The sequence below is a fragment of the Gracilinanus agilis genome, chromosome 4, assembly GCF_016433145.1.
Source record: "Gracilinanus agilis isolate LMUSP501 chromosome 4, AgileGrace, whole genome shotgun sequence".
NCBI classification, from domain to species: Eukaryota; Metazoa; Chordata; class Mammalia; order Didelphimorphia; family Didelphidae; genus Gracilinanus; species Gracilinanus agilis.
Genome location: NC_058133.1, coordinates 515,380,853 through 515,408,435, shown reverse-complemented (window position 1 = coordinate 515,408,435; position 27,583 = coordinate 515,380,853). Strand labels below are relative to the sequence as shown.

The 27,583-nt window shown below is 42.1% G+C and overlaps 1 protein-coding gene across 1 annotated transcript in view; it reads right to left on the bottom strand.

Moving 5' to 3' along the window:
• IQCA1 (IQ motif containing with AAA domain 1) overlaps positions 1 to 27,583 on the bottom strand; it is a 266,158-nt gene that overhangs the window by 197,254 nt on the left and 41,321 nt on the right. Inside the window, exons 5-8 of the mRNA XM_044675690.1 lie at positions 26,643 to 26,967; positions 15,318 to 15,437; positions 8,646 to 8,837; positions 7,285 to 7,356 (exon numbers count right to left, since the gene is read on the bottom strand). Of these exons, the coding sequence (XP_044531625.1) occupies positions 7,285 to 7,356; positions 8,646 to 8,837; positions 15,318 to 15,437; positions 26,643 to 26,967 (709 nt within the window). The remainder of the gene's footprint in view (positions 1 to 7,284; positions 7,357 to 8,645; positions 8,838 to 15,317; positions 15,438 to 26,642; positions 26,968 to 27,583) is intronic.

Here is a 27,583-nt window from a genome sequence, read left to right as displayed (position 1 = left end):
TTAAGGAAGCTAAGACTTTGGGAGGTCACGGCTAGAAGGAGTATCCATGGTACATTTTAATGTCCCTTAGTTAAAGGCTAAGAATTAGGCATAAAAGGGAGACGGTCAGCCAGGCACATATACTATAATCATATTTCATCCACTTGGCTTTCTTCCTATAGATTATTGGGCAAAATACTGTCGAGCAGCCGTGGAATTCACTGAAGAAACCCTATGAAATTCTAGAGCTTGAAACATTCTGTACGATGACATTCGAAAATGCGATCTTTCCTCCAAGGGAATTACTCCTCTCTCTGGACTCTGTACGGCATTCCTCTATGACTGGGGAGAATATCTTTGGCCAAAATATTGGCCCCTCTTTTATGTCTTTCCTGATATCATAGGTGCGTCTTCACAACTGTATTTCTCAAAGAATTTTCATGGCACAAAATAGAGATGAGAGAGTCCTTGTTGGAGGTTAGCGATCATGGGTAAATTTTGCTCTGCCGAGGCTAATTCATGAAGAAATTCTTTTCCAAGGTGGCAGATATTGGGGATTCGGGACGAGGAAATGAACAAAGCAGGATTTAGCAAGCACCCTGAAACATATACAGAAGTGGAGGCACCTGTTTCTCGGAGAGCTCACTTCCTAATGGGAGAGGCATCAAAGGGATATGCCAGGCAGGGACGGACCACTTGGGTTTTTGGAATGCTTCGGGGATGGTGAGTGGAGCCACAGGAAGTCGACAGACATACTTTTTTCTAAGAGCCGTAGCAATATTGATTTTATTATTGCTCTAGAGAGGGAAAGCAATGAAGCTTAGGAGGGCACAGAGTTAGCCACAGGATGGTAGATTGGTTGGCGAGAAGATGGTAGAGTTTATGGAAGTACAGCTTGTGTCACTCTGGCATGGTGGACTTTGCCAATCAGGATCGGCCTATTTGCCTTTGAGAACCTACCCGTATGCTGAATTATCTTTCACAAAATTAACCAAGTATAAAAGGTGCCTTTTCACACTGGGAGAAGCAAGAAAAGAACAAAGATCCAAAGCTTTGCCTCCCCTCTCTTAGCTTCTTTCAGGACACCCAATCCATTGGGAAGGAAGAGACGGGCTCCTGCTCCAAAGGTAGACGACTGCCACCAGAAAGTCTTGGCATATTTATGAACGACTTAGATCAAAGGGAAGCCTGGAAATAGGAGGGGGCAGGAGATGCTGATCAAGGCTTCAGTGAAATGATGTATGCTTTGGGGGTCAGATTTACTTTGTTTTGAAAGTTGACTAAGTCTCGGACACCATGATTTATTTGAGCTGAAGAAACGCACATGCAGTAGACTCACGGGGCCTCCCCTCAAGGAAACCATGAGATTCTGAAATGCTGGGACATAGATTTTCAGACTCGGCTCAAAAGAAAACAAAGAGACTCCCCAGAAAACAAATGTAAGCCCTTCAGTCATGTACTGATAGCAGAAGTAGCCGGAGAAGGAAGGAATTCTTGGATTCCCCTAAGCATTGGAGAATTCAAACCACTTGAAAACTCAAATATGGCCGAGGTTTTAATTCAGAATTAAAGAGCTCTACAGAATAAATGTGGGGCTCTGCTATGGACTCTTACACAAGCGTCCCCCGAAAGGCTGGGATCAAAAAGATATTTTGCAATTCCCTACAGTGATGGTGGAGGAGTCCTTCCAGTTCACGTAAGTCTTAGAATCCTGGGAAAGCAAATTCATCAGGTACACACACAAAGATCTCTGGTCATTTCTGGAGGGCTGGCATGACTGTACATGAAAGGGATATGACCTGTGGCACCTTGCACATATATCAAGGCTCATAGCTGACTGCTTAGTTTGTTGTCCTCGGAGGCCAGAAAGAAAGGCAGGCATGGGGGCGTTTGAGAGTGAAAGAAAACCATAAAGCTAAGACAGAAGAATAAAAAATAACTAACCTAAAGTTATGGCCTCGTTTCCTGCAAAAAGCACCAAATGGCTGGCAAGGGGATTTCTTTGTATTTTTCCTGCTTCAAGAACCCCTCCTCCCCCAAAAGATGAAAAATGAGTTTTAACTGCTTGATTCAAACAGAAATCATTTTCGCCTTTGTTTTTCCTTTGAAAGGAAGAGCCCTTCAATAGGTGTTTACCTCTGCTGCTCAGTATCACTATTATTCTAGAATGGACAGAAATGGATAAGATATAGCTAAAAAAATAGACACCAACCCAAAAAAGGTCCATTTATCAGCAAATGGCAGCCATGAGAAGAGGGATGGGAAAATTCATCAATTATCTCTCTATTCGGATGTCTCTTCCAAGGGACAAATGCTATTTTTTTTAGTTGTGTTTTATGCCTTGATACTTGCAAATGAAACTGCTGAGTGAATTGGGCTCTCTCGCGGGAAATGAAAATGTTTGAAATTCACCCCCATATCCCATACAGATGGAAAATACAAAACAACTGCATTTATTCTATTCAACTCAGCCAATGGGAAGTGATGGACTCTTACCATGTCTGACTATGAGGCCTGGGGAAATACAAGAGCAGGACTATTCCCCTCCAGGAGATTGTCATCTTACTGGTGAGACAAACACACACACACACACACACACACACACACACACACACACACACACACACACCTAAGCAATTTTTTAAAGTATCAGAATACAGGAGAAAATAGAGGTAAGAGGCAGATATGAATAGTAAAGGAAGGGAGGGAAACCACATTAGCTGAGCAAGAACAGCGGCCAACCCTGGGACCTTTCTTCTGACTGTGGCACCAGGAGAGATTTCAGAGAATAGAATGTAGTTCCCTTAATACATCAAAACCCATTTATGGAGTAATGGGTCACAAATGTATTTATCTGAAACTTTATAGAACTTCTTTATATGTTTGGCCAGACCTTAGCCCTTCCAGACATTTAATACTTCATAAGATTGTTGGGGCATTTCCACAAAACAACCTTTAAAAGCAAGTCTAGGCAGAGAGATGGGAAGTCATGGGTATAAATCTGGCCTTGGATGCTTCCTAGATGTGTGACCCTGGGCAAGTCACTTAACTTAGCCCTTATCAATACTTAGTATTGCAATCAAATGTAATGAACTTCTCTACTAGCAGCAATGCAATGATCCAGGACATTTCTGAGGGACTTATGAGAAAGAAGCTATCCACATCCAGAGGAAGAACTGTGGGAGCAGAAACACAGAGGAAAAACAACTGTTGCTTGATCACATGGGTTGATGGGGATATGATTAGGGATGTAGACTCTAATTGATTATCCTAGTGCAAATATCAATAATATGGAAATAGAAAAAAAATAATATGGAAATAGGTCTTGATCAATGGCACATGTAAAACCCAGTGGAATTGTGCATCGGCTATGGGAGAGGGTGGGAGGAGGACAGGGAAAGAACATGAATCATATAACCATGGAAAAAATATTCTAAATCAATTAAATAAAAGTTTTCAAATTAAAAAAAACTTAGTTTTGATTCCAAGACAGATGGCAAGAGTAAAAATAAATAAATAAGCAAGTCTAGTGCTCTATTATCTCATTTGTTCCTCACAACAACCCTGGGAGTCATTATTATCGTCATTTGAAAGGTAAGGAAACTGAGGCAAGTTAAGTGATTTGCTTGGGGTCACACAGCTGGAAAGTGTCTGAGGCCAGATTTGAACTCAGGAAGATGAGTCTCCCTGACTCCAGGCCCAGTCTCTATCTATTGAACCATCTACTTTTTCAGGGTGGGTACTTTTCTTAAGTTTTTCCAGTTCCCAACATGTGTTTTTTTGAAGTTAATCTATAAATCAGTCATGAAGCATTTTAAGCTCTTCTTACATGCCAGGCAAGATGCTGCTAAGCACATGGGATACGAGGGGAGGCAATATCAGCCCTTGACTTCAAAGGGCTCAGATTCCAATGGCAACCTGAAAGTAGTTCTATGTTCAAGATATGTACCAGGGAGCTGGAAGGTTCTTGGAGGGAAGGGGGAAGGCAGAAGTAGCCGGCTAGAGGAAAGGGCTTAGAAAGGCCTCCTGAAGAAGGTCTTAAAGGAAGCCAGGAGGCAGAGGGGAGGAGAAATGGCACATTAAGCAGGGGGCACAGCTAGGGCCAACGCAGACATATGGGGACTGAGGCCAGTATGGCAGGAATGACAGGCAATACATCCTATGTGTAGCCATGCTATGGATCGAGGTCTATGCCTTATCTGATGATCTCTGGGCTTTGCCTACTTAGCTTACAGTTAATTGACCTGGCAGCCCAAATGTGACCTCTCATGGATCCCTTCCATGCCAAGGGCTATCAAGTTCACATTGGATGGCAAGGTCTCTTGTGTAACCTGAAATCTGCAAGGCAAGATTTACAAGAGGATGGATTCCGACCCAGGCCTCCCTGTATGACTCTTTTCTTACCAACACCCCCTACTTAGTAATTAATATCCCCACTAAGTCCCAGGGAAACACAGAAGAACACTATAGGCTATTACTAGAACCCTTACAAGCCCCCTACAAACTCCTACGAAAAGCCTTACCTTTAAATGTAATAATACAGAAATTCCCCTAGAGTTTCCCTATAACAAACCGGCAAATAGTGAGTTAATGTTAAAGATTTTAAAACCCTAACTTAGATACACAGGTGCCTGCAAAAACATGTCAAGTTTTCCCCCTCCCTAATTTGATAGTTAACAATGGACGATGAATGCCTCAAAAGTTGGTACGTCCCATTCCACTGACTAGACTGCTTTCTCCACCCCACAGCCAAGGAGACAAGTAAACACACCTTGAAAAGTTGTTAGTAACAAAGTTGTTAGTAACAAGGTTGTTGGTAAAAGGTTGGTGTATGACTTGTTCACTATCTCCAAGAAAAGACGTATGCTGATTATGGAATATCCATACCAACCCTGTATGTAACCATAAGAAAGAAAAGGTATAAATAAAAGAAGTCAGCAGATGGCAGTAGGACAGCCTCTGTGAATACCATCTCAATCTCTGGCCATATTCATTCAACTACACCTCTGCCACCACGCCCCCCAAAATCCCTGTCCTACAAAAGAAGGTCTTTGGGACCTCTTCTCAGCACCCTGCCTCCACTCCAACCATCAACCATCTTCTTCATTTCTGTCCCTTCTCTCCATACCTACCCACACCTTGGACAGCTCCAAGCCTGAGCTTATTGGGAACCCAGGCTCTTAGCCCTCAGCTCCCTTTTATTAGAATGTAAGCTCCTTGAGGGCAGAAATCCTTTGTCTTGCTTTACTCTTGTACCTATGTAAAATCGGTCAATTGTCTCACCTAATGAGAAGTGTGGTTGCCTTTTAAATCTAACCTCACCTTATGTCCTTTCTCAGTCACATAATTACTTGTATGACCTTGGATGGGTCACAGCCTCTCTGGGCTCCAGTTTCCTGATGTAAAAAATGGCAGGCTGGTCTTTGATCTCTGACCCTGGGACAGACTCATAATACAGTGTCTCTTCTCTGTCTGGCCACAGACCCTCATTTCTCAGGGCTTCTTTACCACCCCCCTTCCTTTATAATCCAGTGCAGGCCCATTTGCCATTCCTCTAACACAGGGCTACATACCCTGTCCTCATGCCTTGGTCCTGGCTGTTAACTCTATGTAGAATTCCCTGCCACTTCCCCTCAGTCTTATCATCCCTGGCTTCCTTCAGGAATCAATTTGAAGCCTGTACACTGAAGAAGGCCTTTCCTAACTCCTCTAGTCTCCTCTCATTATTTTCTCCTTATCTTGTATATATGTATGTTCCTAGTTATTTCTACATCATCTCCTTCGTTAAAATATAAGCTTCTTGAAGACAGGGACAGGATTTTCCCGTGTATCTCCAGCCCTTAGCATAGTATCTGGCACAACGTAAGAGTTTAATAATCTTCCCTGACTGACTTTCAGATGCTTCAGGATCCAGTCTCAGCCTCACTTCCTAGCCTTCCTTCCCTGTATGAATTCTTTGCTCCAAACTGGAGTCGGGGTGGATTTAATATTCCTGAAGGATCCTTAGGTGTTTCCCCCATTGGGCTTTGGCTCAGACCTTTCCCTCTGTCTGATGAAGTGAATTGAACCCTTTCCCAGGTTCTCTCAGTGGCTGCTACTGACCATGGTCTGGGACCTGCCCTCAGGGCTGGCATTAGACCAGGAGGACATGCTGCTAGGTGGCCAGGGAAAGTAAGCCCTGCAGGTAGGAGAGAACTAGCACACTGCTAACCCTCTGAGTGCTTCTCTGGGAAGGATGGAGTATTCCCTCTCTATTCAGAGGACTGCCGATGTTCTGCCATGGGAGAACAGTGAGGGCTGGGAGCTGAGGGGTCTCCTGACAAAGTCAGAGAAGATTTCCCACTATAGAGTCCTGTGAAGGTCTCAGAGGAGCTCGGCTCTCACACACATGCTTTAGCAAACATCTGAAAATAACATGGCACTGAATAACGACCTAGAAATCCAAAGAGGGATTAGAATAATTGCTTTCATTGGACCCAGGATCAATACCCCTGCCCCCAATAGCCAAAAAACTATGGGTGATAGGAAAGCAAGAAGTTGTGCTAGAAAAGCCAGTGTGATCATGGCAAAAGAAGATGGAAACCTGCCAGTGGAGACTAGAGACTCTCCTCCCAGAGGCCCTACAGCCTGTAGCGCTCTATGTTGTGGGCAGAAGAAATGAAGAGCTCAGGCAAGGAGGCTCCAAGGGAGTGAAAAATCTGCAGTTCTCAGGCATTGATGGGTGGGAGCCAGGAACCAGCAGCAACCAAACCAGGGTCTGAACTAGTGCAATGAATGTGGGAGGGGACAGAAAGGGACAGACAAGGAAAAATATCATGCTGTGATGGGCAAAATTGGCACAGAAATGCAAATAAAACCATCGAAAGTAAATATAAAATGTGCCAAAGGGAAACAGAACACACTCAGGAATCACGCAAAGTATCAAATAGGAAAAAGTCCCTAAGATGAGCCTTAGAAAAAACTGAGGATTTCAACAACCGGAACTGAAGAGGAAGAGAATTCCAGAAGTGGGGGAGAATTCCAGGGAGCAATGGGCTGCTGGGGACCAGAAACAAGCACTGTAACCAGCCACTCATTACTAGAGGCCATTCCATAGTTGCCCACTGCTGGTCATTTTGGTGTTCACTTCTTTGATCATAAAATCCCCACCCCAGACCTAAAAAATCCTGTCTAAAATGAAGATTTTAATGATTTCCCGTCAAATAAGAGAGATGGAGACAGAAATAGGGAGAGGAAGGGAGAAGAGGGAGACAGCGAGAAATGACTGAGCCAGGCAAAAATTCTACCTTTTTCCTAAAGACTCACCATTCCGAGAAATATCATTTCTTCTTCCTTTTCCTTTATGGTTTTCCTAAACTGGTAGAATGCACGCCAGAGCTGTATTTAAACAGAAAGTTTTAGATCAGTGGGCTTGTTAAAATAGAAAAGGATACCCAGACTACATCAGCACCCCTCCCGCCCACCTCTATCCCCAGGAATAGTGGTTCCACACCCATCACAAAGTCAGGACATTTGCTCCTGGTCCTTGAAGGTAGAACTTTTCAACAGAGGAACATGGCACCTTAGAACTGATTTCATAGTCACATGGCCCAACCCACTGTCCTCCATTAGCTGAACTTTCTTTGATTTAGTTAGAAAAATAATCCCTCTGAAGGAAGAGTCTGTTGGCATGAGGGAAAGTCTCCCACCAAGCTCTCTAGAGTTCCTTCCCTTTGGTAATGGTAATGAAATGAGGGAAACCTTGATCTGGGAAGAGAAGGAATATGGAGTTCTGATGTTTGAAAAAATAATTTCTAAGAAAAAACAGAGTAGCCTAGTGGCTCCAGATGTTACAATGAAGTAGAAAGTCCCCCTTCTGATACATACACCCTGGCTGCATGACAGACATCCTAGAACTTTTCTAAGACTTCCTCAAAGCATCCCGTAGAGGCTGGGAGAGGGGATTTGCTGGGAAACCAGCCTCCAGGTCTTAGCATTACATATGTAGGGGTAGGAAGCAACCTTGAAAGACATCACATCAAGTTCCCTCAATTTATACAGATGAGGAAATTAAGAAACTATGGCTGAGAGAATGTGACATGTGTCCAAGGTGGGCCTTGAGTCTGGGTCTTTGTGGCTCCAATCCCATTGCCTTGTCCATGACACCATGCTGGCTTTCACTAGAAATTTCTAGACCAGCAAATGCCAGATGCAGGTTTCCTTGCCCCTTCCAAAAAAAAAAAAAAAAAGGAGTCCCTGATCTCGCTAAGGTTATTTTCAAAATTCTTAACTTGTGCAGTCTTTAATACTCACTCCATCAAATCTCAGGATTTGTCCCCAATTTATTTAGCAAATATGTCCTCTTCTCCCATGAAAGCTTAGCTAATAGTAGCCAAGCAGCATCAATATCTACTCAAGAAATTGGAGGGAAATGCCTCCGAGGTGCGCTCGTTCGTATCTGTTCATAGAAGCGGTTGGCCATTTCCCCCGTGAGTGAGTGGTTAAGTCTTGCTTGGAATTACGTCCCAGATGGCACAGGAGGGGAAAGGGTGTGCCAGCCTTGAGTATTTGGCCCAAGTCATTCCTAATCACAGAGTGACCCAGACACTCTCCTTCCCACCCCATGAGTTTAGAGCTGGCCCAGTTCAGTCTCTGCTCCCCTCAATGGCAAACAACTAGCCTGGTACCTTCTGAATTCGGATGGCAGCCACGGCCACGTCCTGGATTTTCTCCCCATGAAGTCGGGCTTGTTTTTCCCTAAAATCTTGCTGATAGATCTGCCTCATGAAGATGGCTCTCAGGCGCCCTTGGCGGGCTCTCTCGGCAATCTGGATCAACTTCACGGCTTCCTCCAGGGGCATGGCCTTCACAGGAATCTTCTACAATGGATGGTAAAGAATTCTTTTAGGAGGCAGACTATTCACAAGTAATCATTTCAGAAATCCCAAGTCCCTTCATTCCTGAGATCACCTAATGAGGATGAAGGGGGCAAAATAGTGTCGCTATCCCAACCTAAGGAATGGTGGTCACTTCTTTTCTCCAGTTACTTAAACACACAGCCAGAATTAGGGTCAAAAATTATAGTCAAAATAAATGGTCACCCAAGGTCCAAAAATGGGATGCAATGATGCGGGGGAGGCACTTTTAAATACTATTTTTACACATGAATGTATTTGTTGTGGATAACAGAGAATTCTGAACTCTGTGAGGGAAAATATTCCCCTTCTGATAAATCACACGCATTCCAGGTAAGCACAGATGCCCCAGTGAGTAGTAAGGGGCAAGGGACCCAGTCTTCAAACTTTCCCAGAGGGGGTGGGGTGCCTTTCTCTGTCATCTTTAGGGGATATTTTAGTCCTTTTCACCAATCAATAGGATGCATTCAGTACCTTCCAAGTGCCAGACACTGGGGACACAAAGATAAAAAAAGAAAACAGACCTTGCCCTCAAGGAGCTGACATTCCATTGAAGGAAACCACATCTCTCTATCTAAACAAAACAAAACAAAACAAGACTACAGAGGAAATACCAAGTAATTACTAGAAACTGGAGAATTTGGGAAAGCTTCATGGAGGATGTGGCCCTTGAGCTACACTTAGAAGAATTCTCAGACCAGGAGTGAGGAGGGAGAGAATTCCAGGCACAGAAGACACCCTGGAAAAAGGCAAAAAGAAGAAAGAGTATCTATTCTGATGTGTTCAATATGCCAATTTTGCTAGGATGTAAGGTTGGTTAAGGGGAAATAATCTTGGAGAGGGACATTGAAGCCAGAGAATAAAGGGCCTTAAATGCCCAAAAGTTTGCCAGTGATCTAGGAAGCAATAGGGATCCTCCGTGCTCTCTATGGAGGGGAGTGAGGTGACTTTGCCATTTCACCCCACTCAGTCTCACTAGATAATTCCACAGCTGTCACCCACACCCTCTTATCTTCAATGAGATCTTATTCCATAGGATGGTTTTTCATGGTGGCAACAGAGATCAGAAATGCTGATCAAAATAATTCTTCCAACAGATGATTTGTCTCTAGCTTGTATTTTTCCTGCAAGAACATCAATAAATAATAAATCTCTAACATCCCTGGGCCTGAAATGAAGGGGTCAGACTAGAAGATCTCTAAGGTCCCTGCCACAACTGACCATTCCAGAATTTTAAGAGGAAAATTAAAGTCACCACAGGAATGAGGCTGCTTCTTATTTTTCTTTGTTCCATGGGCTGCCATTGCCCAAGTGGCCAGATGGTGAGCCTCTCACTATGTTTAATGAGGATGATCTTTAGACAGTGTGTGACCCTGGTTTGGGGAAGGTTATGCTGATGGAGACCCAGTTCTGGCAGGTTTTATCATACTCAAAGGGTTTCCATTATGATCTGGTGATGGGCTATTTGTCTCTGCCTTGCCTATGTGGTGCTGCATGGAAGACCCTCTCCCTTTCCTCTAACTCCCAGCTATGTTCTGAACTCTGCCAAGTGATTCTTTCTTTGATGATCCTAAGGATTCCCTTTTACAGGGTCCATTAAAAGAGTGGCTTCCATGGACAGCAGCCTGTGCCAATTAAATCATCTTCCCCTTCAAGGAGGGGTAAATAATAGGTCAACAAGTTCATGGGCTAAGAAGATGGCCTCCATCTTCTCAAAGAGGAATGCATACATCCTCCAAAGAAGAGAAATACAAATGTTCAAAGGCTCCCCTCTGTCCAAGTGTGATGGATGCTCTTACTTCATCCCTGATCAGACATCTATCTCCAAAAGGTTTCAGAGAAAGTATAGGGAGAATCGGTGGTGGAATCTCAGGAGGGATGGGAAGTGAACAAGAATGGAGTTCTGAAGACACAAAGGAAGATGGTTCCATTACAGGGGAAAAACAGATGTTGTCTGGAAAGACAATGCAGTGATACAGGGAGCTCACAGTACAACTGAGATTTTAAAGCCACGCACAGAGTATGGAAGAAGCAAGGGCAGGTAAGAGAGGATGAATTCTACCAAGGCATGGCAGAAGACACCAAGAGCAGTGTAAGAAGGGCTAAATCTCAGGACAAGTTGGGGCCAGTAAGAAAAGAGAGGGGAAAACAAAGAGCGAGCTTTAGAGTTCTACTGGGGCAAACAGAGCCGAACCAAAGAAAGGAAGAGACCACGCTTAGAGAAGATAGAATTGTTAAACTGAGAGCAGAGAGGAGACAAAAGGGCTCAGTTTTATTTTGATTCTGTATCCAAGAATAATGAGATTTGGACATTGCACAGAGCAGGACAAACACGGTTAACCTGAACCAGCTTATAAGAGCTGATTTTTAGATTTTCGGTGTTCCTTGGAAAGCATCATATGTGAGAAAGCAGCGTTTGCTTTCTTTTTTGTTCATTGCCTAAACTGAAGAGAGTGATGGAGAAAATGTGAATGCCCTGATGAAATTTAAAAGATCAAGGTCTCCAAATTCAGAGAAGGGGAAGAGAATGGAGTCTACAGCCTGCAGAGCAGTGAGCCCAACTTTAATAGTGTTTTCTAGGATATCCCCAGGAACGAAAGAGGTCACGAAGGATCTCTAGAAAAGGAAACAGGGACCCCCAAAGGGCAGCATGGCTACATCAACCTTTCTTGGGCCCTTGTGTCCTTTTGGGACCGTTACTGCTAAGCACTGACAAGTCAGCAGTCTGTCTGAAAAGAGATCTGGGGGCTTCTTGGCTGACTACAAGGTCAACGAGTACTCATTATATGCTATGAAAGCCAAGAAAGCTACATGAGGAGGGGCATAGTATCTAGCCATAAGAAGTAGTGGTCCTTGGGCAGCTGGGTAGCACAGTGGATAGAGTGCCAAAAGAAACTGGAGATGTTTAGCTTAGAGAACAGAAGATGGAGGAACAGGATAGCTGCCTTTATATCATATGGAAGAGGGCGAGATTTTTCTGTTGAGGGAGAAGGGAATGAACATTTATATAGCACCGCCTATGGGCTAGGCACTTTTCTTTAAAAATATTAGCTCAGGGGCAGTTAGGTGGCTCAGTGGATAGAGAACCAGGTCTAGAAATGGGAGGTCCTGGATTCAAATCTGAACTCAGACACTTCCTAGTTGTATGACCTTGGGAAAGTCACTTAACCCCCATTGAGCAGCCCTTACGGCTCTTCTGCCTTGGAACCAAAAACATGGTATTGATTCTAAGATAGAAGATAAGGATTTTAAAAATAAATAAAAATAAATTATTATCTCATTTGACAATGGGATGATGTTTGGTCTCTTAGGACAGAACTGGGGGAAATGGGTAGATACTGCAAAGAAGGAAAATTTATGACTAAAGTCAAGATAACCTTCCTAATAATCTGAGCTGCCCCAAAATGGCATGGGGCAGTTCAGGCCCTGGTAGAGGAGAGTCTCCCTTTAAGAGATTTTTATGAAAAGGCCACTTGGCAGATATGGTCGAGGGGGGGGGGAGAGCTTTTTCAGGTATTGGCTTGTGCCCCCGAGATTCCTTTCAGCCCTGAGATTCTTCTGCCTTAATCCAGGGCCTCAGATGTCATTTTTCACCTGCGTACACATACACTTCTGACAGATTCCTTTCCCTTCTCAAATCTCTAGTCAGACAGAAAGAAGAATGAAAAGGCTACAGCCTCCCTGAGCTCCCTGCGCCACCCGCCCCCCATCCCTGCCTCTTACCCCCAATTTCAGGATCTCTAGGATTCTTTTCATGTTTCTGACAGCTTTATCATTCACGCGATTCACAAAAAAAAAAAGTGGATGGATGTCATGCAGGCTGGGAAATTTCTGTGACATCCGAAATAGACATCCCAGAAAAATAGCCTGGCCCCTGGCTCCTTGTGATCAAATGAACATACCTAGGCCAGACTTCAGCAAGGAGCATCCCCTTCACAGATCCCTCTGGAAATACCGGAGCTTAAAAAGCATTTGACTTGACTTAAGTGATTGGGAACGTCCTCAGTCATTGCACCTGGAGCCCGTGTCTCTCCCCCTTCTAAGTAAAATGAGAAACTCTCCCCCCCCCCCCCGGTACATTCACAAGTCCATCTCTGTAGCTGGGACCTGTGCCAGAGGTCCACGGATTTCGTTTTTCCTGTCATGTCTAGGTCGTAGTTTTCCTTCTCTGCAACCTCTTGACAGAACGTCAGATGCCTTTCTGAATGTTAAGTCTTCCTAATTTTCCACCAGAATTATTTTTTCTTCCTGTTCAAGCCCTTCTAGCCTGGACAGCAAAAAGGCTCTCTAGCAAGCTAGCATTCTCTCCTCCAGCAGGAAAAAAATCGTGCACGTATATGATACAGAGACACGTGTGTACATGTACCCACAGATTACATGTATTTTGTATGTATAGGTTTATCTCTCTACATATGTGTGTATGTATTTACTATAGAAGAAGCACAAAGATCAGGAAATCTTTAAAGGACACTGGAAGAATTCTCTCACACGAGCTGAAACTGAACCACTTGGCGGGTTCTCCCTGAGCTGCTAATGCCCACGAGTGGCCGCTGGTAGACATACCCATTTTGACCTCCTGTCTCGGACATCAGACCAGAAAACACAAGTGGAGCTTTCAAAGTGATCTTTTTTTTTTTTTTTTTGGTAAAGAAAATCTTGTATCGCTTTTTGGGTTTTCTATCCCCCACAGTTCCCGGTGGGATAGGTCCCTCCTCTTCCTCGAGGGCACCTTTAGAGTCATTTTGGTTTCCGATTTTCCCTCTGCTTTTCCTTGTGTCTCCTTTTCTATGTCTGCGGATGACACCGTGCCCAGGGCCAGTGATCAGTCATCAGGAGACCGTTGCAATAGCAAACACAACAGCGACTATCTCTCAGCTCTTCCCAAGAATCCCAAACGGCCAGCCACTTCCTACCTCTTCCCCTTGCTTCCTCCTTTCTAGGCAAATATTGGAGCTGCCTGCTTCGGCGTTCCTTGGGCTCCACGACCCTCTGAGCCTCCCCCCTGGGAAACTTAGAGCTACAGGCACCGCCTTTCACTAGTCCGAGCCCTGCCACTCTGTGTTACCTCATGACAAAGCCAGCTGAGCAATAATAAACTCCTTCCAGAGGAGGAACTGGAGAAATTCAAGTAGATGTTTTATTGGTTACAGGTAATGTGAATGATTCTCAGCCCAAACACTGGAGTCAATCATTCCCTTACAAAAGTAGTAATAAAATGGATGATTTAGGTTTAGTGAACCTTTGCCAACTATTAATTGGATTGAGTACATATATTTTATATATACGTGGGCAGCCAGGTGGCTCAGTGGATAGAGTGCTAGTCTTGGAGTCAGAAGACTCATCTGCCTGAGTTAAAATTTGGCCTGAAACATTTACTAGCTGTGTGACTCTAGACAAGTCACTTCACTCTGTTTGCCTCAGTTTCCTCATCTGTAAAATGATCTGGAGAAGGAAATGGCAGACTCCTCCAGTATCTTTGCTAGGAAAACCCCAAATGGGATCACAGAGTCAGACACAACTGAAACTGGTTGAACAACAACAAATAGCACTGACTTCCCACACTTGTAAAGTAAATGAGATAATTAAACAGGAATAAACAAGATAATATTTGGAAAGTATTTAGCACACTTCCAGGCACATAGGAGGTGCATAATAAATGCTTCTCTCTCTCTCTTTCTCTCTCTCTTCCTCTTTCTTTCTCTCTCCTTCCTTCCTTCCTTCTTTCCTTTCCTTCCTTCTTTCCTTTCCTTCCTTCCTTCCTTCCTTCTTTCCTTTCCTTCCTTCCTTCCTGCCTGCCTGCCTTTGGTTTGATCATGTCACTCCCCTACCCATGGGTCCCTGTAACTTTTAGGATCAAATATATGTTCTTCCATTGGTCCTTTAAGCTCTTCTCATCTTTGCTCAACCTACCTTTCCAGCTTTATTACACAATACTCCCTTTCCCAGACTCTACAGTCTCCCCCAAACCGGTTACTTAGTGTTCCTCTCACCTAACTCTCCTCCATGTACTGGCTCCATTTACTCCATTCGTATTTCATGGCTGATCGTCCTGCCTGGAATTCATTCTCTTCACCCCACTCTCTCAGCATCCTTTGTCCCCCTCAAACTCAGCCAAAGAAGGACCTTTTATAATAAGAAGCCTTTCCTAATCCCCCTAACACTGGGGTTTCCTTCCTTCTCCCCCCATAAGAACCTCCTTCATTTGTCCATACATATACCGATTGCCTCCTTCTGCAACACGGAAGCTCCTTGAGGGCGTTTTGTCTTTGAACCCCTAGCACAGGGTCTGGCACAAAGTAGGCATTTGAAAATACCTCCTAGTCAGCAATAGGATCAACTTCACGCCTGCAGCACGCTCCCACCAGTTCCAAAAGAGACAGCCCTTTGCAGAACCAGAAAGGCACAGGGCATGGCTCTGAAAAGGTAAAGAAAGCAGGTACAAACCACACTCAATGCGTCCATCCCGGCATGGATCAATATATGGGTAAGGGCTTTCTCTCGTTCTTTTAGCATCTCCATCTTCTCCTTCAAGAAGTACTTTGGAATGGGAATGTCTAGCTGTTCCTATGGAAGAAGGAAAAGATCAATGAGCCCTTTGGAGCTGGATTCCAGCATTCACAGGCGATCCTAATAGCTCCCAACGATATGGAGGCCTTTAGTTCCTTCAGTCCCTATATTCCCATTTGACAGATTGGAAAACTGGAAGCTGAGTGTTTAAAGGACTTGCTTGGGGGCAGACGACAATCCACAAATTAAAATCAATACCAACAAGGCTGGCAATTAATTTCCATTCCTATTTTTATGATGATGAAGTAGAGGAAAAATAGCTTTGTAATGACCATAAATCAACTGAGTAGTGCAGGGGAAAGAGCCCTGCCTATAGAGTCACAGGGCATGAGCTCAAGTCTCGCCTCTGATATTTACTACCTGTATGACCTTTGGCAAGATGCCATCTCCCTGGCCTTCCATTTCCTCAATGAGTGGGTTGGCTTTGGTGGCTTCTGAGCACCCATCCAGGCTCAGGTCTATGATGTTACAAGTATATACAAATAAGAAAATTGATGACTAATTTCAGTTATTTATATCAGAACAGAGCAAAACCTTACTAATAATCACTAACTGGGTAGCTAGGTGGCACAGTGGATAGAGAGACGGGTCTAGAGTCAGGAAGATCTAAATTCAAATCTGACCTCAGACCTTTACTAGCTGGGTGACCCTGAGCAAGTCACTCAACCTTGTTTGCCTCAGTTTACCATTCTGGAATATATGCTGGAGAAGGAAGTGGCACGCCACTCCAGTATCCAGTATTGTTTGCCAAGAAAAATCTAAACGGGTTATCAAAGAGCTGGACATGACTAAAAAACGACAGAACAATAAAAATTGGTGGAAGACCAGTATGATTTTTTTATGTTTCCATGGAATGGTTATTTTCAAGCTTGTACAATATTTCAAATTAGGCTAAAAATGTATTGCCAGGTGGAGAACCTTGGGAACTCGCTTTAATGAACAGATCAATTTGTCGTCGGGGCAACGAATGTTTGTATATAGATGACGCTGAAAGACTTCTAAAGAATTTTCTCTGTAATCTCTTCAGCTTTTCTCTTCCTCCGGCTTTCCAAAGCAAACCTGTGAGTGAGTTTGTTTGCAAAACCTTGTTCCAGAAAACAAGTGGAAAATTCAGCCCAGTCCCAGCAGGGCCTCTCCCAATCACTGAACTCCAAACATCTCCATCCCAACCCAATGAGCCAGGAAAAGCTTTCCAGGCATCTTTCAAGAGTGACATGAAACAAGTAATTCCCTGATGGAACCAGAACACGACTGCATCATCCCCCTAATTCTTACTGCATGATATTAATGTACTGAGCGTCGAAATTCCAGGTAGGCTACGTGCCAATTGAGAGCGCAGCCAATTTAAAACAACAAGGAGACCTTGAGAAAAGAGAAAGTCTTAGAATCTCTTCTATCACGTTTACAATTATATGTGTGACGTAATTGAGTTAGTCAGTACTTTTCGAAATTCCACTTCGTGATGTCGATGCTTCTCTTTATGAAGAAGACAGTTCTGGTTATGATATCCTAAACGTTGTGATGAAAATCACGTTTCTAACAAGATAATTCTACCAGGTAGTGTTGCAAGTTAGTCTTTGTTGAAAACAAAACACCGAAATCATCTTCTGATTTCATCTGAGCCACAGGATTGGATCATTTGAATAGATTTGGAGAAGTAAATGATTTAAAGAGATCAGGAGAGAAATGCTGCTAAGTTATGATTTTGCTGTCCCGTTTCTAAGAGGACATCTGTCATGGCTGCCACAGGGAAGTTTCATTAGAAAATTCATTAATCGGGGATCTGTTTGTACTTTTATTACAAACACTAATGATTTGTTTGTTTGAAAGAAGCCGAGGCCTTCATTATAGTCATTTGTGCGTTGAGTGAGACGCATTTTATGTTTCACAGCAGGGACCAAAACATAAGACAATATCTTCACATATTGATACTCGCAATTAAAATACGGGATGTTATTTAAACCAACAAATTAATGTCCTTTATGAGGAACCATAAATAGGTCTCTAACTCCAAAACTGGCTAAAGATCATTCCCTGCTGAGAACATTCTTCTCTTGGAGATTTAGACCAAAAACGTAGAGACGTGTAGCTGACAGATGATATCATTATGACTGTACTGTACAAACGATGCAATTATTTCTCCTGTTTCTGCTTTAAGAAGGGCACAAATCACAACAAAAGAGCCTTACCCTGGTCTGCTAACAATTCCCTTTCAACATTTATTAAATATTCACTATTCTAAATTCTGGAAATACAGAGATGAAAAGGCCCGAACCCAACGGCTCCTCATTGACTCTAGGACCAAGTATGGAAGGCCAAGCACAGTCTCTTTCCAGTCTTCCCTTTCACATTTATTATGCATTGTCCCTGTTCATCCTGGTGCTTCCAATGCCTACAATATTCTTTCCCTTCTCACCTCGATCTTAGAGAAACTCAAACTTCCTTTTCAAAAAAATGGTGAGGAGGAATGAGGGGAAGTGACTAAACATGGTAAAAAGTACATCGAGACCCCACAATTCAAGTCTCAGCTACAGTAAAGGCCAAGTGGATCACTGACTTAATTTTCTTAACTCATGAAATATTTGCAAGAAAGAGGGAAAATATATTAATTTCTAATATGGAGAAGAAAAAATATTTATTGAGCATATGGAAGAAATTATTCAGACGATACTGTTGGCTTTAATTATTCAAGACTAAAATGATTTTTGCACGGTAAAAAACAATGTGGAAACAGATTGTGGGAAGTCTTTGTGGTAACAGGAAGCAATCATCTTTTCTTAAAAAGTCTGATTTGTGCCTTTTGTTTGCACATGAATAATTTCTAGCTACACCCCAAGCCCTATCCTCAACAACAAGTTTTCTTTTGTAAACAAAGACATTTAAGCAAGACTAACCATCAGATTGTGGACTCCCCATTCTCTCATTAACTCTTTGTGGGCAGGGGCGGTCTTTTAGTCTTTTTTGGATCTCTAGTACATAGCAAGATGCCTGGTATGTAATAAGTGTTTATCAATCAACTGACTTATAACAAGGACTGTGAGTGATATAGTATGCAACATGCCTTATTCGTCATCTCCCTTATCTCTTCAAGAAGAGGAAGAAGATGCATTTCCTCAACCTTCTTCCTCTATCAGAGCAGAGATGACCAGTGAAATTTTGATGACACAGGAAAAAAAACAACCTCCCACTAAGGACAATTAAGACAGACTACTAGAATTTGGTGAATGCCAAAACCATAGTAATTTGGTCCAGATACAAAAGACTAGAACAACATGGTAGAATGGCATAGTTCAAAGACTTTGGAGACAGAAGATCTTGGTTCAGGTCCCAACCCGTATCCCTGGGCAGACCTTCTGAACCACAGCTTTCTCACTTATCAAATGGAGATAATAAATGTAACATCTAATTCTTAGGCTTGTCATGAAGAATGACTGTGAAAATGGAAAAAAAAAACTAAAGGCAGAGTGGCTCTTCTTTCTAGCCGCTCTTTTTCGACATGTCAAAAAATTGGAAATTGAAGAGGAAATTGGGAAGTGGTATATGATGGTATATGATTGTGGCAGAATAGTATTGTGCTATAAGAGATGAGAAGCAAGATCCTCTCGGACAAAAATAAAAAGACATACGAACTGATACAAAGTGAAATGAGCAGAATCGGAACAACGTACACAGTAACAATAATATTGCATAACAATCAACTGGTTCTGCCTTAGAATCAATACTTAGGTCCGATTCTAAGATGGATGGTAAAAAAAATTACCTAGAGCAAAATAAAAGAAAAAAAAAACTATACTCCCTGACGTATATGTATAAATAATCAGAATCATAGAGCATTAGGTTAGATGTACTATAAATGTAGATAAAATCTATGGTTTCTTTCTCTAGAATACTAAATGCTATCAAGTGGGATATAACCTCCCTCTTTCTACCACTCACAGCCAAAATTTAGGAAAAGAGCAAAGATGTCTGAGGAAAAAAATGAGTTGCTGATGAGTGACTGATTGCTAGAATGTTCTTAGCAAACAAGTGTCCAATTTTCCAGGGGCCAGTGAATGAATAGTGAATACTGTGTTGGCATTCATTAGGATTCTACTTGTTTTGAAAATGCTTCTTCACCATGCATTCCTCACTCCCTAAAAGGGTGAAACTGTAACTACCAGAGAAAACGAAGTAGGGAGTTTGGATTTCTTTGGGTTAACTTACACCCTTAAACATTCCACAAACATGTGGAGATGTACATACGTGATTATTTTTATCCTTGACAACATCTGGCAAGTGGCCACCTAGACCAAGAGTTTTGTTGATCTCTTCTCTGTCAGAAATTCCTCTTCTGGGCTTTGGTGATTTACAGATTTAAGTACTACAGGATGTCAAGGAGGTGGGAGGAAGATCTGCCTTCACTGCTTCTTTGGGCAAAATAAAATAACTTTCAAATCTCTTGCAGATTATTGATCCAATCAACTCCATTATCTATTAAGCACTTCCCCTGTCCCAGATTAGGCTCTGGGGACATGAAGATAAAGATAGAATGGTCCCTGCCCTTAACATCAAGGGATAAATTAACAACTGTTCCTATTGTTAATTGGCTATAAAACATCATTTCTCTTTTTTAAAATGTACTTGTTTGCTCTGAGGTACCCCCTCACACCTAACAGATTGGCTAACATGACAGCAAAGGAAGATGAATAATGTTGGAGGGGGTGTGGCAAAATTGGGACATTAATGCATTGCTGGTGGAGTTGTGAATTGATCCAACCATTATGGAAGGCAATTTGGAACTATGTTCAAAGGGCTTTAAAAGACTGCCTTCCCTTTGATCCAGCCATACCACTTCTGGGTTTGAACTCCCAAAGAGATAATAAGGAAAAAGACTTGTACAAAAATATTTATAGCCGTGCTCTTTGTGGTGGCAAAAAATTGGAAAATGAGGGGATGCTCTTCGATTGGGGAAATGCTGAACAAATTGTGGTATATGCTGGTGATGGAGTACTATTGTGCCCAAAGGAATAATAAACTGGAGGAATTCCATGTGAACTGGAACAACCTCCAGGAATTGATGCAGAGTGAAAGGAGCAGAGCCGGGAAAACATTGTACACAGAGGCTGATACACTGTGGCACAATCCAATGTAAGAGACTTCTCTACTAGCAACAATGCAATGATGCAGGACAATTCTGAGGGACATATGAGAAAGAAGCTCTCCACATTCAGAGGAAGAACTGTGGGAGTAGAAACACAGAAGAAAAACAACTACTTGACCACATGGTTCAATGGGGATATGACTGGGGATGTAGACTCTAAATGATCACCCTAGTGCAAATATCAATAATATGGAAATAGGTCTTGACCAACGAGACATGTAAAACCCAGTGGAATTGTGCATCGGCCTACTGGAGGGGAATGGGGGGAGGGAGGGAAAGAGCATGAATCTTGTAACCATGGAGAAATATTCTAAATTAATTAAATAAATTTTCCAAAAAAAAAAAATAAAATTTACTTCTTTGGATATCTTTTGATTTCTAATATCACCTTCATTTCAGAATATATCCCTACCTTCCCTCCTCTATGCAGCAACAAATGTTTTTTAAAAGAGGAGGGGAAAAGGAGGGTTAGCAAAACTAGCCAACAGATCAATCCAGTCCAACAACTGAACTAAAGTGAGCTGGTACAACCATGTCAGGACTTCAGGATGTGCTGGACTATGTTGTGCAGCCATCTGTTCTAAGTATTAGGAATGCAATGATCTACAACCATAGTCCCCCACCATTGCAAAGAATAGAGGGAGAACAGTATTTTCCTTCTTTTTAACACATTTATATAATAGCTTGCTATCAGTCTTGCAAAAGTGTGGCTGCTTGAAATTTTCTTTTCTTTTAAAAACTTTAATTTTTAACATTAAAAAATTTCAGTCCAAATTCTTTCCCTCCTTTCTGTCCTACCCCCACCCACTGAGAAAGAAAGAAATAGGATATCAATTATACCTATGAAATTTACAAAATATATTTCCATAGTAACCAGAGTGCAAAAAAAAAAAAGAGAAAAACGAAATCAAAAAATTTATTTCAATCTGAACTCAGTTCATCAATTCTTTCTCTGGAGGTAGGTATGAATTTTCATCATGGGTCCTTTGGAATTATCTTGGATCACTGTATTGCTGAGAATAGTTGATCATTGTTACACTATTGCTGCTACTGTGTATGATACAAGAACCTCCTGGTTCCGTTTATTTCACTTTATATCAGTTAATAGAAGTCTTCCCAGGTTTTTCCGAAACCATCCTGCTCATCATTTCTTATAGCACAACAGTATCCTCGCTTAATCATATACAATCTTGTTCATCTCTTCTTCATTTTCAGTTCTTTACTACCATAAAAAGAACTGCTATAAATATTTTTGTACAAGTAGGTCTTTTTCTCTTTTCTTTGGTCTTTTTGGGATATGGAGCTAAGAGTGGTATTGCTGGGTCAATGGGTTGCACAATCTTCTAGTCCTTTCAGCATAGCTCCTAAATGTTCTCAAGAATGGTTGGACCAGTTCACAATTCTTCCAATGGTGCATTAGTATCCCAGTTTTTTTCTGCATCTCCTCCAGCATTTGTCACTTTCTTTTTCTGTCATATTAGCCAATCTGAGAGGTAGGCGATGGTACCTCAGAGTTGGTTTTATTGCTGTTTGAATTTTCCAGATACAATATTTGCTTCAGATATACAAGAAATTCCAAAGTATTTGTATGTGAGTGAAGGAACCAGAATACATATTGGAAATGGTATTTTTTAAAATTTAAACATTTATTAATATTCATTTTTAGCATGGTTACATGATTCATGTTCCTACTTTCCCCTTCACCCTCCTCACTCCCCCCACCCAAGGCCAATGCACATTTCCACTGGTTTTGTCATGTGTGGAAATGGTATTTTAAAATATAGATGTAGGGGCAGGTAGGTGGCTCAGTGGATTGAGAGCCAAATCTAGAACAAGTAGGTCCAGGGTTCAAATCTGGCCTCAGACATTTCCTGTGTGACCCTGGGCAAGTCACTTAATTCTGATTGCCTAGCTCTTAAAATACAGATGCACCAACCCAGACTGAAAAATCTATTAGCAATGAAACTCAAAATTAAAAATCATACCAAAGAACCCAGCTTTTGTGACAAAACCCCACTATTTGACAAAAACTGCTGGGAAAATTGGAAAACAATATGGGAGAGATTGGGCCTAGATCAACATCTCACATCCTATACTAAGATAAATTTAGAATGGGTGAATGACTTGAATATAAAGAAGGAAACTTTAAGTAAATTAGGTGAGCACAGAATAGTATACTTGTCAGATCTCTGGGAAAGGAAAGATTTTTAAACCAAGAAAGAGTTGGAAAAAATTACAAAAAGTAAAATAAATAATTTTGACTACATTAAACTAAAAAGGTTTTATACAGACAAAACCAATGCTACCAAAATTAGAAGGGAAGCAACAAATTGGGAAAAAATCTTTATAACAAAAAACTCAGACAAAGGTCTAATTACTCAAATATACAAGGAGTTAAATCAATTGTACAAAAAAATCAAGCCATCCCCCAATTGATAAAAGGGCAAGGGACACAAATAGGCAATTTTCAGATAAGGAAATCAAAACTATAAATAAACACATGAGAAAATGTTCTAAATCGTTTATAATTAGAGAAATGCAAATCAAACCAACTCTGAGGTAGCACCTCACACCTAGCAGATTAGCTAAAATGACAGCAAGGAAGAGTAATGAATGTTGGAGGGGATGTGGCAAAATTGGGACACTGCATTGCTGGTGGAATTGTAAATTGATCCAACCATTCTGGATGGCAATTTGGAACTATGCTCAAAGAGCTTTTTTTAATCTGCCTTTTGATCCAGCCATATCACTGCTTGGTTTATATCCCCAGGAGATAATAAGGAAAAAGACTTGTACAAAAATATTTATAGCCACACTCTATGTGGTGGCAAAAAAATTGGAAAATGAGGAAATGTCCTTTGATTGGGGAATGGCTAAACAGATTGTGGTATCTGTTGGTGATGGAATACTATTGTGCTCAAAGGAATATGAACTGGAGGAATTCCATGTGAACTGGAATGACCTCCAGGAATTGTTGCAGAGTGAAAGGAGCAGAACCAAGAGAACATTGTACACAGAGACTGACAAACTATGGTACAATGGAATATATCACACTTCTCTACTAGCAGCAATGCAAGGATCCATAGCAAAGCTGAGGGACTTATGAGAAAGAAAACTATCCACATTCAGAGGAAGAATATGAGAGGAGAAACACAGAAGAAAAACAACTGCTTGAACACATGGGCTGATGGGGATATTACTGGAGATGTAGACACTAAACAATAACTCTAGTCCAACTATCAGTGATATGGAATTAGGTCTTAATCAATGATACATGTAAAACCCAGTGGAATTGTGTATTGGCTAAGGGGGGTTAGGTGGCTTGGGGGAGAGGAAAAGAACATGAAATATGTGACTATGGAAAATATTCAAAATTAAAATTAAAATAATATAATAAAACAAAATATATTAATTAAAAATTAAAAATCATAAAGTAATGACTAGTCTCCTTTAGGAAAGTGTCCCCCATTACTTGGGAACCAGGCTTCTTATAACCTCAGCCCTAAAGAGCCCAGGCACAAACCTAGAGAAAAAAGGTTCATCTCACACCATTCGGTTTTTTTATGGCCTGCCATTTCCTTCTCCGGCTCATTTTACAGATGAGGAAACTGAGGCAAATAGGGATAAGTGATTTGCCCAGGGTCATATGGCTAGTGAGTGTCTGAGGATAGATTTAAACCCAAGAAGAGGGATTTTTTTTCTAGGACCAATGCTCTATCCATTGTAGCAACTAGATGTCTGTATGCCATGGTCACCGTATTTCTTCCCTAGGGCTTCTTTCTTAAGCTCTCTATCATCAGTCAGCACTCTCTAATCACTTTGCAACATTCATTTCTTAACAGGCTTGGTGTCTAGTTTCCTGGTCTAGAGAAGATAAGGATATGCCATGACATCACAAGTAGGGTAGGAGATGGTTAGAGGCCCTCAGAAGGTCAAGCTGTGAGAAGCAGCATCTAAGAGCTGGACCACAATTGAGTGATGGGGCAAGAAAAACCCAAAGAACACAAAGAACTGTGTTCTATTACAGTACAGCCATAAATGGGATGCTGATGCTGATGACAGGGTTCATCAAGAAGCAGTTCCGATGTGTTCAGTCTTCTCAGTTTGAGAGAAGCGGTGTTACAGGGAGGACAGTGAGCTACCCTAAAAGCCACAAAGATGTGGGTTCGTGTTCTCCTTGGGACCTACTGAGAATCCTGCTCCCCTGCCCATGCTCTGGCCATTCAGTTGCAGAGGAGGAGGAAACCTTTATGGGTAGATGAGTTCTCTATCTGGAAGTCCCTTCTTCCAGAGACATCACTAATCTAGTCTGTACTCCTCTTCTCAGTTCAACAAGCCAATGAAATTCATCCAAAATGGCGCACCCACCTGAAGAGGCGGACATCACTTATCTGGATCTTATTGTGCAATGTTTCCATCTTTCATGATTAAAATGACCTCCAGAGATTGATCTGGGGGTGAGCATATCAATTCATTGATTACATCAGGTTTATTGGTGAGGCCATCAGCATAACTGGCAGGTCTTCATGGCCCTGTGGAATGACCAGAGACTGAAAATCTGGGTCAGGCAGCTTAATAAATGGTTTTAGGAGCTCATTATTCAGCCCCTCCCTTGAACAACCCAAGACATAGCTAATTAAGAGATGATCTATCAAACCATCTGCCCCTTCCCATCCCCACAGGTAGATAGGGGAGGAGTTTGTCCTGTCTGCAGACAAAGAATCCTTCTCCTCTTCATTTGTTAACCAAATTCTTTTAACAAAAAGAAGGCATTCCTTGAGATTACTAAGGACAAAGAAAATGCAAAAATCAGTAGACTGGACATAGAAATATATGGTAATTCTACCTAATATGCAGGTGTTAATATAGTGTATGAAAAATCGATTCACCCACATCTCTCCTAATTCCATGTAACTGAGGGATTGAGGTATTTTTTCCCCAGAAAATCAAACAAGAATTTCTGAAGCAGTGACTCTCTCTGAGCCAGGCGTCATGCTAGGCTCTGATCATTAAAGGCAGGAAGGTAGCTCTGACTGTCCAGTCTAATCGGGAGGTTTACCATTTTCTATCCTAATTTAGGATTCCGAGCTGTTGCGTATTTTCACTCTTCAGTTAAAATGGAGCCTTTTCTATTGGTCAGTAAATTGCTCTCTGAAAACAAAAGTTCATCTACCAAATGAATTCATTTTCCATCCACTTCCAGGTCCTTTGATAGTCTTCTAAATGTATTAAGAATTAGACTCAAAATTCTTAAATGAAGTGTGAAAACCTCCAAAATCATCTCCGGTGCCCTCACTCATACATTGTCGATTTGGAGGGGATGAGAAGGAAGTGGAGACAGGATCCATTTCTATTCAATCCCGTATCAAAGGCTTTTATGGAAGAAAAGTGGAGGGAGTCACTTTAAGTGCGACAACTCTGGGAATGGTTTCAAATGGCCCGACCAAAGAGCTCCAACAGAGAAATGAGAGCAGCCTTTCACTTTTAAGTTTACTTCAAATGAAATTTCCTTTCACGATGACACACGGCACTTGGTCCAGAGTTGGTACATCATTGATGCTTGTCGATTGGGATTTAGAGTAATATCATTAATAAGTATACACATCAATTCTTAGGTTTGCTACTTATGTGATCAATACCTCCACGTATCTACGCCTCTAAGACTTACAAAGTATTTTCTTCCTAGCAGCCTGGTGAGGTTGCTGGCACAAGTACCATTCCCATTACACAGAGAAGAAAATGGAGATTCCCAGGTAAAGTGGCTCCTCCATGCTGTCACACAGGGTAAGAGGCAACATTCCTTGGGTTAGACCCAGTTTCTGCTGGACCGTCTACACAGTGAGTCCAGCAACTAATAGGTCAACAGACCAACCATTTCAGTAGAGGTGACGAGTCAACTCATTCGAGGGACACATCTTACAAGCAAAAGAGAAAGAGGCACAGACAGACAGACAGATGGGCAGACAGGAGGGGGAAAGACAGGCAGACACAGAGACAAACCAAGGGACAGAGAGACACATGGATTATGGCAGAGACAGAGAACACTAGGAGGAAAAACTTACAGGAGCCAGCTTTAGGTCTTGCAAAATATCATCAAAATAATGGAACTCGGAAAACTCTAACTCGACCATCTCATTCTTGAGCTCCAGGATGCGGCCCATGACGGCATCAAGCACTTGGCGAATCAGGATCCGCTTCTGCGGGTGCACCATCTGGTCGTAGGCGTTCTCCAGGTTCCGGAAGATCTGCACGTACTTGACGTAGAAGGTGGCCAGCATTTGGAAGATCACCACCTGGTCCTGGGGTGGCTCCAGGGCCTTTTCAGACTCTCCCTCAAGTACAGAAGTGAGGGCGTCCTGGGCTTCTTCCCACATCCTATTGTAGGTTCTGAAAGAAGAAATAACAACAGCTTGAAGTATGGAAATAGCAGTGAAGACTACATGTAGTGTGTCGGCAGCATCAAAGCATCAGGGTCCTTAAAGCCAGAAGGAGCCTCAGACCCATTTTGTGAACCACTGACAGAGTGGGCAAAGGAGGCAGTGGCTCTGACTGACCATCAGCAGATCTGATGGACAGACACCAGTGACCAGCTGTGAGGGACTGCAGGTTGGAGGAGATGATGCTCAGTGGAGGTGGAGAAGTTTAACTTGGGACAAAAGTCTAACAATAAGAAAAATGAATCAAAGTGCACATCTTTTATGTGATCACACATGCCAGTAACATATTAACCAACAGGACTTTATTTTGTATTATTTTTGAGCCCCTGCCTTCTGCCTAGAATCAATGCTATGTATTAGTTTCAAGGCAGAAGAGCCGTATGGGTTAGGAAATTGGAGTTAAGTGACTTGCCCAGGGTCACACGGCTAGGAAGTATCTGAGACCAGATTTGATCCTAGGACTTCCTCCCCTCTCTAGGGCTGGCTATCAGTTCACTGAGCCAGCCATCTGCCCCCAGTAAGGAAATATTCTCTTTTTTCTTCCTTCCTTCCTTCCTTCCTTCCTT